The sequence below is a fragment of the Coturnix japonica genome, chromosome 12 (assembly GCF_001577835.2).
Source record: "Coturnix japonica isolate 7356 chromosome 12, Coturnix japonica 2.1, whole genome shotgun sequence".
NCBI classification, from domain to species: Eukaryota; Metazoa; Chordata; class Aves; order Galliformes; family Phasianidae; genus Coturnix; species Coturnix japonica.
The window spans coordinates 1223270-1245408 of NC_029527.1; the positions used below are offsets into that span (position 1 = coordinate 1223270).

General features: G+C 42.3%; 1 protein-coding gene across 5 annotated transcripts in view; it reads right to left on the reverse strand.

The window, feature by feature from the left end:
• Nucleotides 1-295: 295 nt before the first annotated feature.
• Nucleotides 296-22139, reverse strand: part of DCAF1 (DDB1 and CUL4 associated factor 1) — a 37086-nt gene continuing 15242 nt past the window's right edge. For 3 of the 5 annotated variants that reach the window (XM_032447225.1, XM_032447222.1, XM_032447223.1), the window contains 16 exons: nt 21714-21893; nt 21156-21365; nt 20639-20808; nt 19443-19567; nt 17198-18458; nt 16453-16651; nt 15990-16072; nt 14743-14827; nt 13920-14153; nt 13340-13433; nt 12731-12835; nt 11857-11930; nt 10883-10987; nt 7311-7319; nt 3941-4196; nt 296-1191 (listed from right to left, as the gene is read on the reverse strand). In XM_032447225.1, the coding sequence (XP_032303116.1) occupies nt 1133-1191; nt 3941-4196; nt 7311-7319; nt 10883-10987; nt 11857-11930; nt 12731-12835; nt 13340-13433; nt 13920-14153; nt 14743-14827; nt 15990-16072; nt 16453-16651; nt 17198-18458; nt 19443-19567; nt 20639-20808; nt 21156-21365; nt 21714-21893 (3249 nt within the window). In that variant the 3' untranslated portion in view covers nt 296-1132. Of the gene's footprint in view, nt 1192-2066; nt 2123-3940; nt 4197-7310; nt 7320-10882; nt 10988-11856; nt 11931-12730; nt 12836-13339; nt 13434-13919; nt 14154-14742; nt 14828-15989; nt 16073-16452; nt 16652-17197; nt 18459-19442; nt 19568-20638; nt 20809-21155; nt 21366-21713; nt 21894-22139 lie in introns of all 5 variants that reach the window. The other 2 variants (XM_032447224.1, XM_015874517.2) reach the window with 2 other exon arrangements.

Here is a 22139-nt window from a genome sequence, read left to right on the forward strand (position 1 = left end):
TCTGCCCTTTCTTGCAGCTGGGCCAGCAGCTACACCCAGCTGCTCTGCTGCACAGGGCCACGTCCTGCCGATAGGCAGAGCATCTGGATGGGCGGCAGAGGAATGCACGGCAACAGCTCACGGCCAGAAACAGAGACAGGACTTGTATTTGATTTTTTAATAAATACACTTTACATTAAAGAAAAAAAAAAGGCCTTCAATTTCAATTTGCAGTTTCCACACAGATGGCAAAAAAAAAAAAAAAAAAAAAAAAAAAAAGATTTAAAAAACTGTAACCACAAAGGGCAGAACGGGAGAAAGAAGGCTCAAACTTTAATCCCAGATTCCCACATCCTCACAAACACTGGGCTCCAATCAGGGCAAACCAGGCTTTCCATCAGCCTCCCAGAGAGCTGGTATCACAGCGAGCATCTCTGCTTTATACAGCCTGTCCATTCAGTTACCAAACGCCCCCAGAGCTCTTCCCTGGAGGCCAACTTCATCTGAAACACAGAGACCTTGCAGGCAGCAACACCTGCTGCGTTCTTAAAAAATAAAATCATATTTAAAATAAAAATATTCTCATTCCTCAACAGCTTTAGAAACAACAATCCTCTTATTCCATTTAGTAGTTGCATAAAAATGCCTCTCTTTAAATTTTAAACAATTTGTTTCCCCCAAACCTACCCCACAGGAATAAAGTACTACAGGAATACAAAGTCCAGCAGTTCGTTCCCTCTTCACTACAACACCTGCCTTTTTTTTTTTTTGGTTGCTTTTTTTGTTGGTTTTTTTTTCTGTTTTATATAAAACTATTTCTGTTCTTTAGGAAAGAACTTTATACAAAGAAAATAGACTGTGAAATATCTTCAGAAGTTTCCTTGAAGAGGAGAGTCGTCTCAGCCTAAAATAAAAAATAAAAAATAAAAGGCAGAGAGAAAAGAGGCCTAACCCCAGGTCTCTTTATTGTAGAGCTTCAGACTTTGCTCCGAGCCTCAAACTGACTCAAACCAACACAGTGGATGAGCTGAAGTTCCTCAGGCTTTCCCAGGAGGAAAAGGGTTGGGGTGCTCAGAATCCATTTCCAATTTGGTCTCTGGTCTTCTGCTGGGAAGGGAAGTGTCTCCTCCTGGCAACACCCCCCTAACGCTCCTCACTCGTTCAGAGTCAAGATGATGTCGTCTTCCAAGTCGGAGTTATCGGAGCTGTCGGCTGAAAAGGAGACACGTAGGTTATGTTCAGTGAGTGGACAGCCAGCAGGGCAGCTAAGCAAGGCAGTAACTCATAAGAGATGGCCACCAGCTGCTTGGGACCAGCAGCACCTCAGCAATGAGGAAGGCAGCACCATTAATGCATTTAAAAATCAATCAAAAGCAGCTAGCAAATCTGCACCGGAGCTTTTCCTCCCCATTAAGGCAGAGGGAGAAGAGGGCAGCAGCAGCCCTAGCAAGTGCAGTTTGTATTAGCTGGCAGTATTTTCTCATGACAAGACAGATGTATGCCAGGAGGAAGTTACCTGCACGTGAGCTGCCTGCACAACTTACTGTGCCCATTTAAAAGCCATCGTGCTGCATCCACCCCACAGCTCTTCGTGCTTGGGGCTGGACAGTCACTTCTCACAGCTGTTATTTCAAAGCAAGTCTGACACTTCCATCAACCAACTGTGGTGAAACAGCCTCTGTATAATGTTCATGGGGCTAATTCATTGCGCAGCAAGCTGGACCCAGACTTCTTCAGCATTAGGTTCTTATTGGCCTGATGGTCCCAGCAGCACAGAACAGTGGGAGACCTCCCCACGGGAGAGGAAGCAATCTATGCACTCAAAACCAGCACCTCCCTCTAGCAGCCCAAAGGTTACTATGAATTCATTTAACTACACGATGCTCATTAATAGTGACCCATAACCTACTTCTGAACACTGTGCCTTTGCTGGTTTTTCTTCCTGTGGTACAGGATGAGAGCAGGAAAGGATTTGCCAAAAGCAGTCACACACACACGCTTAATTTTTAATAGAAAATATCTCCTCCCTCAGTTGTGCAAGAGGGGAGAAGTAGCAGCTCTGGCAGCAAGGAAACCTTCTGCCTTACCTTGGAGATGACGATGGCTCTTTCTCTTATGTGAATTCATTGGATGCTGCAGTTAACTAGGTGTTAAAAATAGTTAGGGAAAAAAAAAAAAGACACCAAGACTTCCTTTTAGCCATCACTACACTGGATCACTAAAATGCCTGTTAAGGTAAGCAAGGCCTTCTGGAACATTCAGCCTTCTCAGATGATACCCTTAAGGAGAAAACAAAATCACAGGCAAGCACCAGAGGGCACAAACCCTTTTTTTCCCCCAACCCTCTGAGAGAAGCTTCTAAGAAGGAGGAGAAAAATGGAACGCTCAAGTTGAAGATACAGTTATCCTACACCACACCGGCAACCTGTACAGACAGCTGACTGCCAGAGTATCCTGCATGCTTCTTCCCTAGGCCTACCAAAGGACTTTACAAGAAGCTTGCCCTTCTGATTAAAAATTACTTAGAAATCTGCTGCTCTTTCTGGCCTCAATTCCCCAGGTCTCTGATATCCCCAATACTGGAGCCAAACTCACTCAAGAGTGTTGTATTTCCCCAGGAAGGACAGCGGGAGAAGGAGCAATTGCATCTGAACTGCTTAAGGAAGCTCCAGGGAAGGTACAGACTGCCCAAGAGCCTGTAATGCTATGAAGTCAGGCAAGAAACCATATCTGCTGCAGCACAGCAGTGCTCTCCCTCATACTGCCAGGTGCTTCCCCCTGTGACCAGTTCTAGTCTCACCTTCCATCATGCTGACTGTGAACTGAGGGGTGATCTGTGCTTCCAGAACAGTTACAGCAACACAGGGAGAGCTGGTAAACACCAGTAGCCACACACAGTAAGAGGGAAAGAAGGGAGATAACAATCCAGATACTCTGGAGAAGAAAAGCAGCTGAAAAAGTTTTTACCAAAGCTTTCCCCTGGTGGTAGAAGAGGGTCTTCCTAGCTCCTTATGCTCCTGTCCACCACATAATCTTACAGATGTGAAGTTCAAAACTAAAAGTAAACCTGATTGCAGTTAACTGCTTGGAAGCTAATTAGGCCTGTTTGGAAATGGCCATTTTAGATTACAGAAGAAACTGACAAAACAAAGTCAGCCATGCTGCTGCAAGGCATCACTGCAGATACTTGAATTCAGCACATTCCAAGTTGATTCCTGTCCTGAGCATGGAAGAAGAATGTGGAATTCTATCATACATATACCCCATGTCCACTTCAAAAAAGACACTGAATCTGACAGCACAAATCCCAGCCTGACGCTACATCTCACCTTCTTTTTCTCACAAGCCTTTTTCCAAACTAAACTGCTAGATAAAGAGTTTAGACCTCTCTCTCTTACACTCACAGTCTCTGTTAAGTTTTCCAGTCTCTGTATCTATGCCAGAAAAAAAGAACAATTTCCATTTTATCTCACAGTTATATTAGTAGCAGAAAAAAGGACACAAAGTCAGAAATGACACATTGACTTCACACTCTGAGCAACTGCAGAAGTGAAAGAACAGTGCCAAGGAGCAAGAAGGCTGCAGTGTCCATACAGGCACAAAAAAGGTAGAGAAGACAAGTGAAGTGACAGGTTCAACCAGAGTCTCCTCAAAGGGCAGGACAAGCCCGATCAGACAAGGCTTCACATGTTGCTTCCTGGCCCACCTTTAAGATTTCACACACACACCTGGGAGCTCTTGAAAAAAGGAAATGCCTTCCTTCCCAGAACTCAGAGTTGTTCCCTCAGATAACAACTGTTTTTACTGACAGATTGCTATGAGAGGCCATAGGTGAACAAGCATGATGTACTGTGCCTTACATACCAGTGAAGGAGAAAGTCAGCTAGGTCAATCCAGTTAGATCTGCAAGTTTATCATGACATTAAACAAAGGTACAAACAAAGCTGGCAAAGGTACTTACTGTCTCCAAGGATCAGCTCAACTTCCTCATCAGCATCAGAGTCTTCATCTTCACCCTCATCACCCTCTTCCAGGAGGTTGGCAAGTTCCTCATCGTCGGAGGGCGAAAAGTCATTTTCTCCGTCCTCACCAGCATTCTCATTGTTCTCATCCTCCTCCAACTCAGCCTCCAGCAGCTGGTCTGTATCCAGTTCATCAAGGTCATCTGTATCATCGTCATCTTCATCATCATCTTCTTCCTCTTGCTCTTCTTCCTCCTACAAAGACAAAACCAGTCCATTGTGGACATTAAAACAAATGCAAGATGGAGTAAGAAGAATTGAAGAAAGCACACCTACAGATTCTACTTCTCCCCACATCCAGAGGTCACCTATTACTACATGAAAACTTCTCCTTTGCACCAAGCAGCAACAGCATGGATGTTCAGTCCCTCATCCTGATTTAAATGAGATGCCAAATATAACAAAAGATACCATCAGCCTACACCAACCCCTGAACCACTCAGTGAAGGTGCTAGACTTGCCCCAAGCAGTTCAATATGTCCATCTTTGGCATTTTTCTGCAGATCAAGAGCTTTCTTTTTCCTACTACTAAATCATAAGAATTTGCATTCAATAAAGCGACTGAATTTCTGATTGTACAGGTCAAACCCAGAAATTCTTAACTAGCAGATAAAGCTGAGTGGGAAGAAACCATTACAATCCTATCATTCATCCAGACAAATGAGAGGTGCCAGCAAGGGCTGAGCTCCAGGAAGCCTTCAAGACTCAAGGAATGGGTTCAATAAATGTGCACATCTCCTCAAAGTCTATTGCTCTAACAGAATGCTCTCATGGGGCAGAAAGGCAGCTCTCAAGTCTTAAATGCCCTTTTGCTTGGGGAGAGAGCACACTGCGAAAAGTACGAAGCAGTTAAAATAGATAATTAACAATCTACTGCAAGAGTTAGTTTGCTCTTTATGCTCACTACATGCACACTTCTGCTTTAACTACCACATTTTCAGATCCACAAAGAGAAAAAGAAAAAGGTCTGACTTTCACACCCACCACTCACTCAACCTACTTTTTCCTTCAGTCAGTGCAACAGAGAAAAAAACACAACTACCACACAAATCCAACATCTGTCAGAGGCAAAAGGAACGAGGAACGCCAAGAAGTCTGGCCATGTTCTATTGTCTCTCCCCTTGCAAAAGGCAGCCAAGTCTCCTCCACTGACCTGAAGTGCCCGTTGTTTAAAACTGAGATTACAAAACAGAAATAGCAGTTTGCTCCTCACGCTTTTTGTTCTGAAGGAGTTTACACTATAAGTACGATTATGGCAGCCTCTGTGAAGGCCGATGCTTATTTTTGGCAACTGGAAACTTTACTGTGAGTCAGTGAATTCTCCAAAGCACGTTGCTTTTGGAACTGTATGCATGCTGGGAGTGGGAACACCTTGCAGTTCACTGTTTTAAACTTGCAGTGCCGTATTAAGCAAAGTTTTCCTCCTTCCTAGTGAAATACATAGAACTAAACATACAAACCTTAACTGCTGGTTTTGTTCTATGCAGTGTCAGCGCAGAGGCCAATGTCTAAAACTTTGTTACTCCACTGAGAATTTAAATACTGATTAAAAGCTGAAAAGACAAGCAAGTTTGTTTTCTTTTTTCAGCCTCTAAACCCTGAATCTGCAAAGGAGGAAACCAATTCATTTTCAAAGTTCGGAAATAACGAAACCAAGCTTTTCAGTATCCAGAGACAGACACAAAATTGTAGACATCAAGAAATTAAAGAAAAATTAAGACATGTTTAATGTCTACATTTTTCTGTATGGTCTATGAGATTTAAAGTTTGCATAGTTGAAACCTAAAGGATTCCGAACAAGAGTTATATCAACACTGTCATTCAAGCTTAAGGCAAGACATACAATGTAATATCAGAATTTAACTGCAGAATAAGGTAACATTTGTATGAAACTAAAGGTTTCTTTTGACTACAGAATTACCAAGACAGGATTTATTTAGGTACAAATTAACTTTGAAGGACCATGCCAACCAAAGAGGAAAAATCCCTTATTAAAATACAAGTAGGAACAGAATGCTTGACAACTGAAATCAATGCTGCCTTCTATCCAGATTAAATAAGTTAATCTGAAGCACATGATCAGAATCTACCCACACTCATTCGAAAATCACCTAAGAACAATAAAATCAGGTCGTAAAGGTAAAGCAGAACTAGAAAATAATGTGAAAGCCCAACTACATGAAGTCACGTCTGCATGTGACAGGAGTGCAGCATAATGTGCTCACTGCGGGTTATTTCTGAGCTGAACGCCACAGATCACCCTGTAAGAGGAGTGAACCTGCACTTAGCCATGTTTTAATGGACACAAACAGGAGCCAGGAAGCCGTTGGTGCCTCTGCTAAGTAACGGGCAGATTAATCCTGCATTAGTTTCCCAGCAATCTCCAAGCACAAACCTGCAGACGCACGGTGATACTCCAAGCTGGAACACAAGGTTTGTATGTGGTGAGACATCTCTCAGCAAAGCACACTGACCTGCACCCAAACCCGAGCTGTGGGATGTACAGCTGAGGAAGACTTCACCTTGTACTTCCTCACACCCAACACTACCATCTACAATGACACTCAGTCTACTGATGGATATTGAGGCTGCAGCCTCATCAGATATCACAACCGTCTCACATAGAGGATCCACACACAGATAAATATGGTCTGCCTTCACTGATTACTCACATGTGTATACTGGCAAAGAACAGTGAAAAAGCCTTGTGCAATGTCACAAGGAAGATAGGACAGTGATTCCAAACCACATCTGAATTTGTGATGGAGAAATCTACAAACATGCTCCTACCCCATCAGTAGTTCCCAAGAGCCTTGGGCAAAGGCACAGGCGCTGCTGGACAAAAGAACCAGCACACACAGCTGTGCAAAGCAAGCACCTGCACTCCATGGCACACAGGAATCAGCATACACCACACTACTGAGACAAACAAAAACCCAGAAACCACCGCCACCAAATCAAGGAACTGTTTCAGCCATCACCAACTCCTCTAGATGCCTGAAGACATCCAGATTCTCTGTTTGGGTTCTTCGTATAAGCTGCTGAGCTCAGAACAGCACAGTGCCAGGCTGTGCCACACTGCCTCTCCAACTGCTTCAAAGATATTTAAGATAGTAGCAGTCATTCACATCAGCTCATTCCATTAACTCTAAGTATCCATCTCCTTCATATTTCACGACTGCATCTATTTTACCTTCTTAGCTACTTCAGTGTTAGAATTTCTACTTCTTCATAGCCATTAAGGAGGTCACAGAGCTACAAACACAGAAGCCTATTGCAGTTACTATATGAACAAGCAAGGAATCTTACCATATCCTTCTATGCAGAAGTAGATACGTTCAGATTTAATACAGGAGACAGCACACAGCATACAGCATGTAGTGAAGAAATAAAAAGCAGTTACTCTCTTTGTCTATATAAGTAGGTTAAGTCTGTCTAACAACAACTACTTGTGTATCTGCCACTGACGTTCTTTGATTCACCATAGACAAAACCCTCTGTTGGATCAGCACGCTCAATGGGGACTCAGAGCAATACTGGTTTGCCTAAGAAACGTTCTCATCATAACATGACCCTATGCATCTGATGATAATCTAACTGCAGAGTCACCGACTGCTTTGAGGAATGTACAAGTCACCAGATCATGGTTGTGATCTGGCACAAGCTGCCAACGGGACTGAAGTTCCCCTTTTCTCTCCTCACAAATATATAACCCCACAAGAACAAACCTGCATCGAAGCAACAACAATAGAAATACAACGGAATTGCTGTTGCAAGTAGATAGGAGTAAAACCCTAAAATAAGTTGAGACTATACAAAGAAATTTGAGAAGAACATTTCCCTGTGTTGACTAAACAAGACGTTAGAATATCAATTCTTTCAAGTACTCTTTGCCACAACTCCATCACCCAGAATTTTCCAAATCAACGTAAAAAAGACAAATTACACACCTACCATCACCATTTAGATAGCCCAGAAACACTGCAGGATTATTAAGTTCTTCAGTTCTGGCAAAAAAAGCAGAACACACTTTATAGGACAGGGACAGCTAAGTGTGGCAATCTGCTGCTGAAGCCATACATCTCTCTAGAAACAAGAATAACTGAGAAGAACACTTGAGCCTCATGGATGCAACATCATTCACATTATACACTACAGAGAAAAAGAGGCCTTAAAGAACTAACACAAGGGGGGGGGGGAACACACAAAAACTAAAATCTAAACTAAAACAGGTGAAAATATGGACTACAAATCCTGTAACCCACTCAGCAGATCGCACCATCCCAACTTCAGTTTCCTGGTTTTGACCTCATTCTGTGGTCAGCCAATTCACTCATTTTAGCTTTCCTGGTCTCCATTCCTACAGCACAGCAACTGCCACCCAGCACTTCCAGGTCACATCAGTACACACACTTTTCTCTGCATCATCTCCTCAGAAACTCCTGCTCTGCCTCACTCCATGCAGAAAGACTAGTATTTTCTATAGCATCCAACAACAAAAAAAGCTCACAAAGTGGCTGCTGCTAAGTATGTCACCTCTTCACCTTCCCTCAGCGGCTGCACCAACATCCACGCAGCATTCATTATGCTTAACAAGGCCTGACAACGCTGGATTACCTGTCAGAACTAGGAAGAGGCAGCTTTCCTAAGATCTAATATGTAACAGCCAGCTGACATAACAGCACTGATGAAACCAGAAATCTTCATCACAACCGTATCAAACACAAGCCAGCCAGATCAGCCTAACCATTTAGAGGGTAATTTACCCAACAGATAGTTGGTTTTAATAGGTTCAGAAAGGGGGACCAATATAATTAATAATATAATTGTTTTGCTTCTTAAATAAGAGAAGGATTTAAAGATAGAAGGAGTAATAGCTTAGTTTTAAGGACTTGGTCTTTGCCTCTTGAAAATTCAGACCTACTGCTGACACTTGTCAAAACGTCAGGTAGATGTTTTTCTCCACAGTTCTTCTGGTTAACTTTCCCCAAACCCAAGTTTTTACAGTGACTTTCTTCTGCATCACACAGTGTCCAAGCAGGGCTTACACAAGCGAACGTGTTCCTATTCAAATATTTATTGCTTTCTGTACAGGTAAAAACTGTTTTCATGGGCCAATGCACGTCATACATATAAATATATCTGCATAAAACCAAGAGGGAAGATACAGGGGCCAAACAGAATAATATCTGCTCTCAAACGCCTGGCCAGAGAGATACCACAGTAACACTGATTCACATTAATTTTCCCCCCACATTATTTACATGAAAAAAACCAAAAAGCCAGAAGGTCAGAAGGTATTTCACAGTATCTGTGACAGGTCTCAACAAGTTTGAAAGCATATTTCCAATATTTCAAAGTCAAGATCACAGAAAAGTAACTAAAAGTAATATACCTCTTCATTTGTGTACATATATACAGATAACCTCTTTTCATACAGAAAGGTTGGCTTTAACAGAGCTTCAACAACTCTGGTTGGCTTTAACAGAGAAGAGAGCCAAAGTTATTGCATTTACTCTGGAAATTTTCTACATCCTGCCCAATGTTGTAGTAAAAATTAACTTTGCATTTTACAAAGGACTTCTTGAGGTTTCACAAGTAAAGTGCAAACAGGCTCACTAAAATACACTTTGCACACACAAAAACAGTGAAAGCAGAGACTAAAATAGAACATAATGACTAAATAAGGGAAGCACTGGATGACTAGAAAGTAGAAATGCTTCAGCAGGAACAGTAACTTTTTCCTCCTGCTCACTGCTTCATGGTGAATCTAAAATCAGCTGAATACAAGTTGTTAAACTGAATCCTCAAGGGACAGTAACAGTGACCCGTGATTTCCTAAGAACCCCAGGACTTACAGAGGGCAAGTTGTGTATGTGAACTACTGCTTCATCTTAAGAATGGCAGTGAAATTCCATAAGTATTGACTAATTGGAAAACAAAATTCCTCCTTCCATGGATCTACTGTCCAGTCTTTCCTAACCAGAAAGTAAGTCTTAGCCTAGCAACAAGATTTAAAGACAAAAAGAGTATGAGAGAGCCAGTTTTCCCACACAGAAGCATTACGTTCTGCTGTTCTTTTTTAAGTGGTACTTACTGGAAAAACATGAAGTCAGCTTTTCTCATAGGAAATACAAATAAATGATTCCTAGAATGCAGACAACCATGGACAAGACAATAATGCACTTAAAATCTTTGCGGAACTGAAGCATCAAGTCTTTGCCTATTGAAAAAACCCCAAAAAACACCTGATCCCAAAAGAGCTACAAGATTGTCTTTGATTCCCATTGTATCATACCAAGTATTCTGCACTGCTTTGTACTCTACCAACAGCGCCCCAAGGAGCACTTAGTGCAGCTCTGCTCTTTTTCAGGTTGGCAGAGGAAAAGCAACACATCCCAGTGTAAACCTGGAGCTTAATTTAAGATTTGGAAGGTGTTTTGCTGTGCAGAAATAGCGTGCAGTTTCACTGCATTAGCCACACAGCTCCCTTGGAAACTGTTGACAAGTCATATCCCACTGCAAGACCTGGGCACACTTAAACCAAAGGAGAACCTCAAAACACTTTTGGCTCTACTGGATGTCAAAGTACTTTAAATAAACAAACAGAACAAACAGCAAAGTTTCTGATCGGGATTAGAATATTTGTGGAAATTAGCAACTAAACTGTAAATTACCACAACAAATTACAGTGCACAAAATGACTCTGAACACAGATCCTGTACTGATAGTTTCAGCTTACACTGAAAGTAACAATATCCGCACCACACAAAGCAAACACAAATGAGGCATATAAGTAATACATGAACACCTGTGGCCTCACACATGTAGACAGGTAACAGCTTATTCTTGAGCAAGCAGGTTAATGCTGTATTTCTCACCTGATCTTCTTCTTCATCCTCTTCATCTTCTGCCAAACGCTGCCTGCCCACTTCGTACAGTCGGCAAACTGTATCCATGTTCATGGAATCTATGCTGCCTTGATTCTGAAGAGGAAACACCCACACAGCAGTTAACCCCAGGGATTAACTATTGCATTCATATTTAATGCTCTATCTGGTCTCACTTACAGAAACATAACCAAAATCCTCCCCTCCCATTTACTAGCAGCCATACAACTAGCACCAAAAATGAGACTTTTCTGCTGACTAACCCAGGATTGACACAGTATCTACTTTCTGCTTCTGTCATCCATTAGTTATGCTCTTACAAACAGACTTAAAACCTTTAGTGGATCCTGAACACACTCTGGGCTAGCTCTCACCTAGCTGTACAACACTTCCTCTCACACCAACCTCCCTGCTGTGAACAATGAACCACAGACCATGAGAAAAGGTTAGAAGTGGTCAGACAGCAAGAGTCCCAGCATACAGCAGTCTGATCCCCCATCAGCCACTGCTACTGCATGTCCTTAAGTAACTTTTCCAAAGACTCTTATAGTAGAAAAGCATCCTTAAACTGGCCTCACCACCCTTTTTAACTGCTAAACTCTTAACTTGCATTAACTAGCACTTTCCAGACATCTGATGTAGTGCAAATTTTAATTGGAAACTATTGCCATAAATAGCAAAAAATGCATTTTTGCTTCTGAGCATACAGAAGAACAAAGATGCTATAAAACATTTATTTGAAGTAGGAAGCATTTTAAGAAAGAAGACAAATGCATTTGAACGTTAAGATTTAGATGCAGAAAAACAAGACAGCTTTTAAGCTAAACTGTTGTCAGACAACAGGAGGTGAACAGCACCTTTAACACCAAACCACCACCACTAGTTAGTTAACATGTGAATTTAACAGTAGGTTTTAAAATGAAAAAAAGACCACAGCTATGGAAACTAGAAACTTGCTTCTTTACCTCAATGACAGCCAGATAGCAATCCTTGCTGTCTGTGCACAAGTCAAAGATATTCCGCTTTACGTCTATGGTAGCTGGAAAACATCACAAAGTGAACTCAGTTAATTGCATATTACTTAGAGCTTGCTGGAAGAAAAGATCTATGTATATATGTCTAAAAGCGGGTAACAAAATGCTGGGACAAGAAGCAACAGCTGAAGTAAAAGTGAAATGAACTTGGTAACTAACTCGACCTGTAATAATTTTGGAGACTGTCATTAAAAAGAAATTGTCCAGGAAGTTCTTAACCTGATCTCCACTGTGCTTTCTCCCTCGGTACATCTATGGGCTTCCCAAAGCACCATCAGCAGCAGATAATCTTTCAAAATAGGTGGCAACAAGGGGCCTGAGTTGTATCCCCTTTCAACAGTAAGAGTCACATCTACATTTACAGCAGTAGCAGCTACAATAGCTGCAGTACAGCTGCAAAAGCTTTGCAATCTGTAGGCCAAACTGACAACATTTTGGACAACCAATATGGGAAAATGCTGAAGGGAAAAGGAAAATAACAAGAATAAATAAAGGCCCTTCCTTTAGACCAATGATGTCTTGGCCAAGTGACCTACTATCTCAGATTATGTCCTACTTGTAAAAAGGAGAGGAAAATAAAGCCAGAAATTTTGAATAACAGCAAGTAACAAAGCCATGCATTGAAAAGATAATAGATTTGGACCTGTTTCAGCATTAAACACAACATCTGTGTTTCAATCAGAACAGGTTATAGCAGAATTTGTTTTGCCACATGTGCAAAGGAGAGAAGGAAGTAAATATTACTAAAGCATAACTTTCAGTAAACCTTTAAACCTCCAGACTGAGCTATTTGGTCCTCATTTACCTATGGGTTTATAATCAGTTGCATTGAACGTCCTGAAAGAAGAGCCGAAGGGACTTCTCATTCTCTCCTCCAGAAGTTCATCTTCATCATCTGCCTGCAACATAGCTGAAACAAGCAAAGATTATTCCACAAACCCACCTTCCATTTGTCACCATCTTTAATCAATTTAAGATCAAACTCTGATAAGAATTTTCTTTCTATTTAATAGCTTAGCAAGACTAATTTGATATCTATTCTTCCAGAGCTGCCTTTATTACTACTGCAAATCACTGAGGCTTAACATGAAGGATAAAATTACATTCTCAAGCATCGTCAAGTCTGCTGTTGCAAAAATTTCCTTTTTCAAAAGGTTCATTTTTTTTTTATTTTTTTTTTCCTCTCTCAAGTGAGTTGTGACATTGCTGATGTTACAGACAGTTATAGCCAGCAATGCACGAAGCATCAGTTCCCTGGGAAAAAAAAAGCAACAAAAACCAACCACTAAATAGTTCACATATAGCAGTAAGCTTTGCAGTTAGACTCTCTGAAGGTTCCAATTTCACTGAACAAGCATCTACTTATTACTATCAGAGATGAACAAAGAGAGTAATTAAGACTAAGAAATCCTACCTCCATACATAACTGTGCCCGTATAGTTGAAGACCACACGACACTGATCCAGTGCGGGAACTGTGTGCAACAAATGGAAAGTTCGGAGGTCCCACTGAAGAAACACAGGCTAAGGAGCAACAGATGATGGACAGTGTCTGCTTCCTTTTCAGTACAGTGCTGAAGAGATGATTAATTGCTTTCAAGAAGCCTCACTGACACTCTCTCATAAACATAAAAGAACCAGTGTCAGATCCCAACACTACCTTCAAAACCAAAAAACTTTTACTGAGGACATCATTCCCAATTGTCAGATGTTACTGCAGTAGTTTCAAGGTACATCTTGGTAAGGGAATGCAAGAGAGTAAAGGTATCACTAAGTGCATTAGGGAAAAAAAATAATCTCTCTCAAGTATTTCCATTAGTCCCAAATCAGAAATATAGCCCAGATTTAAATTCTCTGAGAGTCCCCATTTACTGGATTCCCAGACAAAAGCTGCTGCTTCTGAACATAGTTTATAACACATCAAATAATTTACAGCTGTGTTTCTCAAACAAAATATTCAGGTTTCAACACATTATCATGATGGCTGAAGGATACAATTTCTGTGTTGACTATGACCTCCAGCCCATTGGGATGGAAAACACCACTGATGGTCATGTTGAATTTATCAAACTTGTGGATGGCTTGTGCTGATCTGACATCCCAGAGGACACCATCATTTAGGACAAGGTCATCAGTGGGGTTAAATGTGGCACAGTTCTTCTTGTAGTTGTTGGCAAGATCTGGGTTAAACAGAGTCAATAGCTTGTTGCCAGTCTGAATATCATAGATCTTTTAGATTAAAAAGAAAGAGAAACATTAGTCACAATTTGTAACATACCTGTACCTTAATACATCCCATGTTTTAGATCACTTCTAGAATCACCCCAACCCCATTTTGCTTTATCATTTCAAGCAAAAGCATTCTTTAGATAACCATTCCTCTGTCAGTCTTAAAAATCTTTAAGAACTGCTAGATGTAAAGGGCTTTAATGAAGAAAAAAGGCTTTATGGCCATTTCAAATCAGTTTAATCTGTAACACTCTGCGGAGCCCAGCTCTCCTTCAAACTCGGCAAAGAAACAATTCTCTAATATGGGCAAACAAACTGTTTAACAGATAAACACAACACACAAACCGATCTGACTTCCAGGTTATTCAGTTAAAAAATGGGCAGGAATTAATAGTTTGCTTAAACACATAATATTTACATACAATATGGTCAAGTTTATACCCTTAAACAGATGAAGTTATTTGCTATTTTCAAAGCTCTTCCTGTAGCTCACACAGGGCCTTGCAGCACCCAGACCTGCTAATAAACATTCTGTGAAGAATTAAACTCTTCTCACAGCTTCACAACCATGACTTTTACTGGTACTTACGTGGGCAATGTCTCCTTTTGTGCCAATGACTCTGTCTTGAGAATGCTTGCTGAACTCCACATATTGGTCATCAGGGAAGGAATGCCTATAGGGAGAGTCAGTAAAGATGTCAAGGACTCAAACTACTAGTGAAAAGACTTTCCTTTGCCATTGACCATAGCACACTACAATACTAAAATGCTCCACTGGCATTTGCAGGGAAGTATTTATTGCAAACACAGTCTTTCCAGCAGATCTATTAAAAAACACAAGCAGCAAGTCAATAGAATCACAGAATGAATCACAGAATGGCTTAAGTTGGAAGGGACCTAAAAGATCATGTAGATCCAATCCACTACACTGGGCAGGCTTGCCAGTCTGTATATCAGGCCGCCCAGGATCCCATCCAACCTGGCCTCATCATATGCATACAGAGATGGGGCATCCACAATCTCTCTAGGCAACCTGTTCCAGCACCTCACCACCTTCCGAGTAAAACTTCTCACCTAAATCCCCCCTCTTTTAGCTTGAAGCCACTACCCTTTATCCTACCACTATCAGATCGTGTAAGAAGTCAGTTCCCCTCCTGCTTTTAAGCTCCCTTCAAGTACTGGAAGGCCACAATGAGGACTCCCTGGAAACATGTAATAACACTACCACCGCAACAGATCCTGCACCACAACCTATTTGCAGGAGTGACCAACAAACTGCAACAGGAACAGTCAGACACATATACATGGGATAGTATCATGAACCTTTTATCTAGAGAATGCTCTTCACACAACAAACTGTTGCTTGCAACTGAGGTAGATGATAAGGAACAAAGAGCTTCTCCTCCACTTTCAATGAGAGCAATTGTAAATATTAAACTCAATTTGACACGGCTTTCTCTGGGATACTGAGGTCCAAAAATTTCACTACACAAAACCAACACGTTATAAAATTCTGTGACTGGTTACAGAAAGGCTGTCAAGATGACAATCTTACCAACATAACAATAAAAACACAAATGTAATTCTCTGCCTTCAGGAACAAGGGTCATCTTGCTAATCTAATTTCATTAGATGACTCTCCAGGTAAGTAGAATACATCTGTACTCAAAAGAACAGGAAGATGCCAAAAATAAAGTCTGTTACTCTTCTCATGTTTTCAGAACAGACTCTGGGTGAGCTGTGCTGTCCTATTCTCTCATGGAGCTTGTTCTTAGGGATTCTGCCTGTACTGAATGTTTCCAACTGTAAACCCAACAGAGATCAGAATACACTTACTTCATATCAAAGACAGACTTCATTCCCCACAATGCAGACAGAGGTTGGCTCCATGTAGCAGATGTCAGCAATAAGGATCCATCCTGTATTTCCAGAGTGGAGTGGAGAGGAAGGAAGGAAAAGAACACCAGGGAAAACAGAGGTTATTGTTTTACTTGTGCACATTCATTTAGATTTAAATTAATCTTGTAAGAACTACAGCAAGTTTTGTGGTCTTCACAACTCTGAAGTCACTTTAAAATCTGTTACTTACAAAGACACAGCCCCTGCATCTTCTCAATATATTGAGAAGAAAATAAATTACAGAACTCAGAGAGGCAGTGGGTAACCACTACCAGTACCTTGATCACAGGCACTGCAGGCCAGCCAGCAGGTGCACTTGAGATTTATAGATGTGCCCCAGATACAGCAGGCTGTAGTCTACAAGAACTTCAGAACTCAGCACAGGTCTCCAGTTACTCACCCTCGATGGCTCAAGGTGTGTGATTGCAGAGTTATGGCAGTTGTAACTCGCCTCTTCCTGTCCACTGAATACATTGTACAGTTTCAACTGCCCTGTGCAAGTACCCAGCATTAAGAATCGTTCACGCGCAGAAAAAGCACAACAGGTAAAGCCACTCTCATCCTCATTTGCTTCCCGGAACACAGAAATTGGACGGAACCTAAAGAAGGTGGAAAAAGGGTTACCAGAAAGAGAGCAGAAAAGCAAAACGGAACTACTGCATGAAGTAATGGCACTAAAACCAGTCCTCACTAATGGTGTAGGCTGAAGTTACAGTTCTCTTCTAAGACCAACTAGATGTTAATTATAAGACTATTGGTCAAGTAAGAATGTGACAACAGTGTCTGCAACAATCCTGGGTGTGTTTTGTGGGTAACCAAGTACTTCTGTTACCGTACATCATTATGTCGAAGCACTCTCTCCTGTAAAACTGGCATTATATACCTTCCAAAGGAGAACAAAGAAATATGAGCTTCATCAACAGACGTTGCCAATTAATTAACATCAATCTGAAATTAGTGTGGTTTGTATCCTTAGTACTGACCCTTAGTATAAGAGATACAGAACTTCTAAAACTACCTTGCAAATTGAAATCCTTGTCTGTCCAAAGAGAATCTGATGTGGGATTTTACAGCCTGATTTCAGGCAGAGCTTTTCAGCACAGGGCACACTCTGAGAGGGAGCAAGAAACGTTTTTCTTCCTTACCTGCTAAATATAAGATGTCTATCAAAGCAGCCACCATCCACCCCTCCGTACTTCGGAAAGGCTGCCCTGCGGGTCAGCCGTGAGGTAAAGTTAGTTGGCGCTTGGCGCCTCTGTTTTGGCTCAGGACACTGATGGGGAGTGAAGAGAGAGAAAGGGGGACAGGTGGCAACAGGGTTTTTGCAGCGGGCGTGCTGCTCCCTAAGGTACTCTGTGATTATACTGTCCAGCGTGGGCGGGGAAGGAAGGTGTCTGTCCAGCTGCTTTTTGATAGCTGGGCTCTGGCTGTAGGCGCCATGGTCCGATTTTTGTCGCAACACTCTTATTTTTCTGCCATTGCAGGGAGATGGTCTCTCCCTGACAAAGCTAATCCTGCCGATCAGAGGAGAGTTGCTGGCATAAGAAGGGCCTGGAAGGGCAAGCGGACCTTGGGATGCAGGCGGCCTTGCCTGAGCGTGGACAGACGTGGCAGCAGAACCTACAGAAGTGTGGCTACTCAAACGGGCTGAGATGCCATTAGCTATGCGAGGAGTGCGAGGCAGGGCCACGGGAGAGGCAGCAGCCGCAACGGGGGTGAAGGCAGATGAATGAGATGCTGCAGTCATGGGTAGGTCAGCCTCTTTAGTAAGGATAGATGCAGTTTCTCCCAGGCCCTTAGAGATGAGATGGTTCCGAATCAGGAGCAGCAGCTCCTTCTCAGGGAACGTGATCCTTGACTGAGCCACCACATCCGCTTTCTGCAACCGAGCCAGGGAAACGTCTGTGCCAATCAGCAGCGGCTTCCCAGAGACACGCTCTATCAGTTCGGCAGCGTATTTACAGAACTTCACGTGCTCACTGCGCTTGTCCTGAAGCACCGGCTCTTTCATCAGCTGCTGAATCTGACAGCTGCTGAAGAGTGGGAGCTTGCTGATAATCTGCCGGACAGTACTGCTGCGTGAGAGCCCCACCAAGGCTTTGCAGGCTAATGCTCGGATCTGATCTGCATCTGTAATTGGCATCTTTATTGACAGCAATGACAGCAGCACTTTGATGCCGTTGTTGGACTGTACCACATTCCACATCTTAGCCAGTGTGTGCTCACTGCTCTTAGGGGCCTGAGGAAGCTTTCGCCGAGGAGTTCCAGAGATGAACTTGCCAATACTGGAGATGCGATTATCTGGGCCGCACACGCAATTGATGATGATCTGAAGGGCTGATTTCTGAATCTCAGCATCATGGATGAAAAATTCACCCTCAGCAACTCCAAGGATGATACTAATACCTAGTGAGGGAAAGAAATAATTCCTTTAATACTCACCCTGTATCTTACAGCCATATCAGTTAAGTAAGGGAGCCTTTCACTAACCTGAGTAATATCCCTAAATCCTCTTCCTTCTGGAGATTTCTGAAGTTCATTTTTTCCCTAACTAGCATTAGACACATTCATTCCCTGCCTCTCTGACAAAAGTTTTCTGGTTCTGTTTATTTGTTTTTTTTTAGCACCTCATGCTCCTCTATTTCCTCATCAGTAACTGAGGAGCAGATCTGTCAGAGCTCCAGCATGGCACAGGATTAATCAGAGGGGGGTCTGATTAATGTTTATAATTATTTTAAGTGTAGGAGCCAAACAGACACGACCAACCTCTTCAGCAGTCTGCGGGGACAGGACAAGAGAGAAAGGCCATAAACTGGAGTACAGAAAGTTCAGCACCAACCTGCGAAACAACTTCTTCACACCAAGGGTGACGGAGCACTGGCACAGGCTGCCCAGGAAAGCTCTGGATTCTCCTTCTCTGGAGATATTCAAGACCCATCTGGACACCTACCTGTGCAGCCTCCAGGGCCTGCTCTGCAGGGGGACAGGACTCGATGATCTCTAGAGGTCCCTTCCAACCCCTACAATTCTGTGATTCTGCAAAATCTATACAATAATTCTCCCACATTCCCAAGGAGACCTAAATTTCTGGGAAGCTGAGGGAACCCAATAGTCCCATAACAAAAGCAAACTTGCCTGCATCTGTATTTAATGAGCTCTTGAAAACAAGTGTGAGTCACAGATCATGCCTTCATAATTAGAATTCAATCATAGCACTGATCATGACAATTTTAACTGCAGTCTACTCTCACATTTACCTGCATCCCTAATGATAACTCTGCATGCATTACTTTAACCCTTTTCTCAATGTAGAAACAGCCAGCTGAAAAACAACAACACATAGAAGTCAATTAATAAGGGTCTGATTAATCAGGACCACGTTCAGCTTACCCACAGTGGAAACAGTAGATCCAGCTTCATCTAATACATCCACAGGTTCTGCCAGCTGCAGTTGGATTTTAGGAACCACAGTCAGGATAGCTAGCACATCCAAAGCGTAGCGTACTGTGTCGTTCCTGAAAGCAACGTGAGAACTTCTTACAAGTATACTCTAATCCAACACATCAATCTGTCACATCTGATACTTTTTGATGATGCTTTCTGGTCAATGTGCCTCTCTTAAAGAGCTGGTTCTCACAGAAGGTACTGCTCACATACTGTAAATATGCACACTATCACCTGCAGTTTGGCATACATCTCATCCTGCCCACAGGCTCCCAGAAGCAATGTAATTTTAAAAGTACAGAAGCACAAACTAGACTAATCTACAAAAACATTCTGAGCTAAGCTTCTTCACCTAACTCTACGTCTCAGTTTAAAAACATTCACGTCTCAAAAGCTTTGTCGCCAATAAAGTAGAAAAGTTTTCCTTCTCAGGTGAAGGGGAGCTGTTCGTCAGATTTACTGCTAAACATGACATGGATAAAAGCATCAGCTTAGGCACCAGATTAAGAGACACAGGTATGTCGAATATGAACAGGGCTGCTGAACAAGAGATGGAAGAGCAGAACAATGGAGAAAAACAAAAGGGCTGATGGCTTAAAGGCTGTATGGAAAGGCAGGAGTTAACCCAGGCTGCAATTAGGAAACAGCTGCAGAGAATAAAAAACAGGAGAACCGAAACCACCCAGGAGAATGCAACCTGAGTGAGAGAGGGAGGAAGGCAGGGGACTGCAGAAGCAGAACAGATTTCAAAGGCTTTCAAGTTAAGCCATGCAAGGAGCTCCTGTTTGCAGGAGAAATAAGGAGAAGGGAGTCCCGGTGACAAGAATACAGTTGATGACAACTAGCCACAGCAGACAGTGACTCATCAGTGAGCATATCTCTGGAGGATTACACCAACACTCTTGACAGCAGATGCTCGTTAGGATAAACAGAGGCTGGAACATTGCACCAATGTTCTACCTAAAGTTTTTAGTTCTGCTTTCCCCTGTGCTTTTATAAGGATTATGTAACCACAGCACAGGCCCCTACCCTGCCTTAGACACTCTAAGAGAAGGAGGGAATCTAGAAATTCAATGGCCATCCTGCCCATAAGTCACAACTTACTGCTCTAAAGAGATACAGGACTACAGCAAACAGCTCACCTTGCATAGTACGTCTTCCAGTTACATGCTATTGAAATGAGCTGAAGCATGAGCTGGACACAAGACAATTTAAGGAAAACTTCTGCTGGCTCCCAGTAGAGCTGTGCTGGCCCGTACTCGATGAGGAATTCCATCATCTCTACGATCTGCTCATGGGTGTAGGAACAGGCCTGCCAGGAAAAGAATTGGAAGCATTAGAAAGAGATCACAAGGGTTACAAATTTGCTCATCAAGTCCTTCACTGCCGTGATTTAAACTGAAACCTGCAGTCCTGTCAAAGTTGAAGCTATTATTTTCCTGCAAATTATTTGTTTTATTCTCCGCTATAGAAAAATTCCAGCAGCTGACACAATAATAAGCTTAATAATACATTTTGTTTCTTTGCAGTCCTAGAAAGCATATGATGTCTGAAAAGTATCATTTGTTACAAGTAATTAAAGCCATTTCCAATGTTTTCAATCTCTGTTTCATACAATACAGACTTTGGCAATGCTGGGAGGTCACACATGCTGCTCACCTTGTATGGGGGCTGTGGATGGACCAAAACACCCCCTTCAGTGCGCTGGAGTGACTGCTTCACCTGTTCAAGTTTGATAGCAAGGTGAGCTTCAAAGTATCTCCGCAAGGCCATGCAGGTGTGTTTCCCAGTCTGGCGACTGGCAAAGATCTCATCATCACTCAAGAGAGCTCCTTGGTCTTCCAAGTTTAAGATTTCAAGGGTACTTATCTTCAGCAAGAAAGTTGGGTGGAAAGAAAAAAGAGTTTCATCAGTTCACACCAGATAAAATAGCATCTTCAATTCTCAACTGCACTTGTATCAAAACCAAACTGAGTTTGCTTATGTGTCTTCTGTACCCAACTCTCTTCAACAGCCGATGAAAGCTTTTACTGTCCAGGTAATATTCTCCTGTCTGTCACTCAGAAAACTCACCTCACCTTTCCTACCTTTTGTGAAGCGAAGAGGAATAAACAAACAAACGAACACAACCAGACAGAACTCTCCACACTTCAGTAATTGCAGAGGGTGCAAAACCTGTTTTTAACCCTGTTCAACACATAAAACTGCAAGTCTTACCAGGTTAACCAGACGACGAAGGCCATCATGCCTGTCAAAGAGCTCCAGGACAGCACGGAAGGAGAAGCAAATGGAGAAGAACATAGTAGCATGACAGCAGCCTGAGGCATGGGAGCACTCCATTAGCCATAAGGTGTAGTTCACCACATCTGAAAGCACATTATGGGGGTGCATGCACACCTAGAAAGCAAAAGAACTCTATTGAGAAGGACTTCAAATAGGCTGCTGAGGAGGATTAGTCTGAGTAGAATGACAGTTCTTTGAAGGTACAACTGTCCCTAGTGTAGCTGGGAGTAACTGATATCTGAGACGTGAAATAAAAGCCCCATTTCCAAATCAGCAAAATGAGGTCTCAGTGAGACTACAAGAGCACCATGTGGAAACACAGGACTAGCAACTGGCCCATTCCCTGACACGAACAGGGTA